The following is a 3,716-nucleotide window of genomic DNA, read 5'->3' on the forward strand; positions in this document are numbered from 1 at the left end:
GAGAGGGCTTTTTCTTGTTGGGTTGGGGTTTTTTTTTTTCCTTTTTATTTTATTTTTTTTTTTAAGGAAAATCAAAATGCCCTCCTTTCCTTTCTCCCTCATTGCGTTGGCTGGGAGCTGTGGTTGAGTTGGATCAGTTTGGGTTTCAGGGAGAAGCACCCAGGGATTGTGGGCACCCCTTGGTGCTGGGCTGGTGCAGCCAGGCTGGGGGCTGCCCTGGGGGCTCCTCACTTTCAATCTGTCAGCCCAGAGCAGTTCATCCTCACCCTGCCACCGTTCTGGGATCCCATTGCAATCTCAGCAAAACCCTTTTGGATGTGGGGTAGCTCTTGGGTCAGCAGCATCCTTCCAGCACCGCGATGCTCCGTGTCCTCACCGGTGTCACCCCGTGGTCACGGTGTCCCCAGGGTGGGACTTTTCCCCATGCTTGGGCTGTGTTCTAGAGCTGATGGCAGCACTGGGGAAGGTTTGGTTTGGTGAGCATCCCTGTGAGCATCCCCATAGGCATCCCCATAGCCTCGGTCGCGTGACCCCAGCTGCTCCCTGAGGGATGGGATGCTCAGCACCCCCATCACCATGTTCTGGACCAGGAAGGCAGCAGGGTGGCTGTGCCCCCACCTCCCCACGTGCGTTCCCCCGACCCCTGCCCGCTCGCACACGTGGAGCTGCCGCCGGCTCAGCGCTGCCCTAACGCACTCCAGATGGAGCGGCTCCGGCCCTCGCAGTCCTATCTGGGAGTTGTTCTTGGCCCCCGTGGCACCAGCAGCTGAGCAGCAGGAATGCTTTCCTTTGTTTGGGAGGCAGCCTGGCTTCGGGAGACGTCGCCTCCAGCATCTGGATTTCATTTGTGGCCATTTGGAGAGCATGAAAGATGCTGTTCTTTTAATTCCCTTTTAACCCCTTTGTCGCCGACGGCTCTCTGGACCGGCTCCGTGCTGGGGGATGCAGAGGGGCTGCAACCACCCCGTGTGCTGTGCAGCCCCTGTGGGTACGGCCCTGCTGTCCTTGTCCCCAGCTGCCCCATTGAGCAGAGGGATGGCTGCATCGCACGATGCTTGCAGTGGTGGCACAGCCATCAACCAGTGGGGACCGTGCCCAGCCCAGCGTGCTGGGGGTTAAAACCCTGCGGTGTGACAAATGGGGTTTGGGGGCACGGGGGTCCGGCATCCCATTCCCAAGGGGGAGGCAGGGCGGGGTGCGGCGGCGGAGCAAAGACTAATCCTTTTATTTTTATATTATTACTTATTCATCTGGGCTGCGCTGAGCCTAATGGAAACCAGATGTAGGAAAACAGACACAGCCCCAAGCGGCTGGGACAAATTACCCCAAAGGAAAAAAAAAAAAAAAAAAAGAAAAGAAAAAAGAATAAGAAAACTGGGGGGGGGAAAAAAATTCCAGCGGAGGTTGAGCGGCGCTGGGGAAACGATGCCACGTTTGGGGGCAGAGTGTGAGCACCGCCTGGTGACCCCTGGGAGGGCCAGAGGGACACGTGGCAGGCTGCAGGATGCTGTCACTGCAGGGGCATTGGGGGGCAGAGGTTGGGGTGTGCAGAGGGAGAGACGGCGTCCCGCCGTGGCCCCGTGGGGACACTGCATTGCTTTGGGTGTTTCTGGGCTCCAGTGCTGAGCAATGCCGCATTTTGGGGCCGCCTCTTGCTCCCGTGCTCACGCGGTGGTGTTTGGACTGCGAACACAGCAAGGGAAATTTATGGCTTGGAGGAGGAGGGGGGAAGAAAAGGAAAGAAATCACACGCCCAGATGCAGCGGTTCCGCGGGTGTTTGTTCAGCTTCGTGGAAAATCTCCTCCCGGTGGGGAGCGTGGAACAGCCGTGTTGGCGCCGCGATTCTCCGGCGTGGGGACAGGGCTGGATGGGGACAGGGCTGGATGGACACCCTGTGCCAGATGGGTGTTGCTGGACTCGGTGCCGTCTCCAGGGCCGCCCCCTGAACCCCTCATCTCACCCCGTTTGCCCTCGGGGCTGGGTGCTGCTCTGCTGTCAGATGCACCACATGTCTGCGCCCCGTCCCACCGCCCCGCACAGTGCGCCAGGTGCCGTGCCCCACACTCCCACCCCACTGTGGGGTCCAGACACATCCCAGAAAGGTCCCCGTTGTGCCCTACCCACCCAGGTGCCGCTCACCACCCGCCCTGTCCCCGCAGACCCCGCCGCACCACGGGCTGCCACCATGCCCGACTCGCCGGCCGACGTCAAGACGCAGCCCAGGTCCACGCCGCCCAACATGCCGCCGCCGCCGCCCGCCGTCACGCAGGGAGCCACGCGTCACCCCTCCTTCACACCCAGCACCAGTGAGTATGGGGATGGGGATTGTGTTGGGGACGGGTGGCAAAGTTGGGCTTGCACCGTGTTGGGGTGTGCGGCGTCCTCGTGCCATCCGTGTGCCAGAGTAGGGATTGAGGCCGCGTGCGCTCTGCCCATTCCTGGAGAGATGCTTGGGGGTGGGGATGTCCAGCTCCAGGTCTCTCTCCTGCCATGTGGTCACCAAATAGGAGCAGCACCGGTGCAGAACTGCCGCAGGGTGCTGGGACAGTGTCATGGCCCCACATGGTGGGGCTCCTCCTGTCTGTGTCCAGGTCACAGCATGCTGCCATCAGGGTCTCTAGCTGGGGGGAGACCGGCCGCACCAGTGCTGTGTGCACTCATTGTGTGTCTGCAGGGCTCACACTCAGCTTGGTCCCAACACCGATGGTGCAGCCCTGGGATACTGATGGGCAGCTCGGGTGGGCAGGGGATGAGGCAGTCCCTGCCACCAGGGCTGCTGTGGCTTGGCTGAGGTCTCTCTCTAAGCACATGCATGCCTGTACCTCCTTCTTGCATAGAAACCCCATCAGGGATGAAACAGTCCCAAAACGACACCCCAACACCAGCCCTGCTCCCAACCAGATGTCCTCTAATTAGAAATCAGATTGTGCCCATCTATTTTCTGAGGGGTTTTGCTTTTTAATCCCAACCCTTCTGCAGGGGCCAGCTGTGGGCATCTCCATCCCATGGGTATGGGTGCCCTGCCACCGCCCTGGCCCTTCTTTGGGGCAGCGTTTTGACTTGTTCTCAGCCTCGTGGAAGTTTTGCCAGGGACCCAACGGGGCAGTGAAGCACCCTCTGAGCTCCAATGGGTCGCACAGAGCTGTGCCCGTGGTGCTGTGCACAAACCAGGCCCCCCCGGGCTGAGAGCTGTCCCTCTGCTCTCTCATCACAGCGTGTTTTATTTTGCTTGCAGATCGAGACGCTGTCCCTCCGACGTTTCTTCCTCGCGGCCGTTTTCATGGTTGCTTGAAATGGTCGATGGTCTGTCTCTGTAAGTAAAGTGAAGCACACGCTCTCATGAGAGACCTGAGGTGCAGCACCACCCCCGGCCCCTCTCCTTGCCCCCGTCCCAAAGATGCACACCCCATCCCCATGCCAACCAAGGGACACGTGTGGCAGCTAACTTAGGAACGCACCTGTCATGGGAATAAAAGCAGTTGTGGCCACAGGGTTATTTTAGGCCCCTCTTTAGTGCTGCAGGGCACTGCGAGGTCAGTGCATGCGTGGGGCATGGCCGTGCTGCCCGGCGCTGCGGGATGTGAGCGGGGCACTGGGTGCTGCCCCCAGCCCGGTGCTCTGTGCCCCAAAGGGACCCCAGCCCGTGGTACCAACAGGATGCTCAGGGCTCCCCATCCCTGACCTCTCCTCTCCTCTCCTCTCCTCTCCTCTCCTC

At 60.4% G+C, this 3,716-nt stretch overlaps 1 protein-coding gene across 1 annotated transcript in view; it reads left to right on the forward strand.

The window, feature by feature from the left end:
• Positions 1–1,542: 1,542 nt before the first annotated feature.
• The window catches only part of CBFA2T3 (CBFA2/RUNX1 partner transcriptional co-repressor 3), a 7,931-nt gene continuing 5,757 nt past the window's right edge, over positions 1,543–3,716 (forward strand). The window contains 2 exon segments of the mRNA XM_042885892.1: positions 1,543–2,307; positions 3,237–3,314. Coding sequence (XP_042741826.1) covers positions 1,758–2,307; positions 3,237–3,314 — 628 coding nt within the window. The 5' untranslated portion in view covers positions 1,543–1,757.

Source organism: Lagopus leucura, unplaced genomic scaffold, assembly GCF_019238085.1.
Source record: "Lagopus leucura isolate 7727_CA_CO unplaced genomic scaffold, USGS_WTPT01 Super-Scaffold_100053, whole genome shotgun sequence".
Lineage (NCBI taxonomy): Eukaryota > Metazoa > Chordata > Aves > Galliformes > Phasianidae > Lagopus > Lagopus leucura.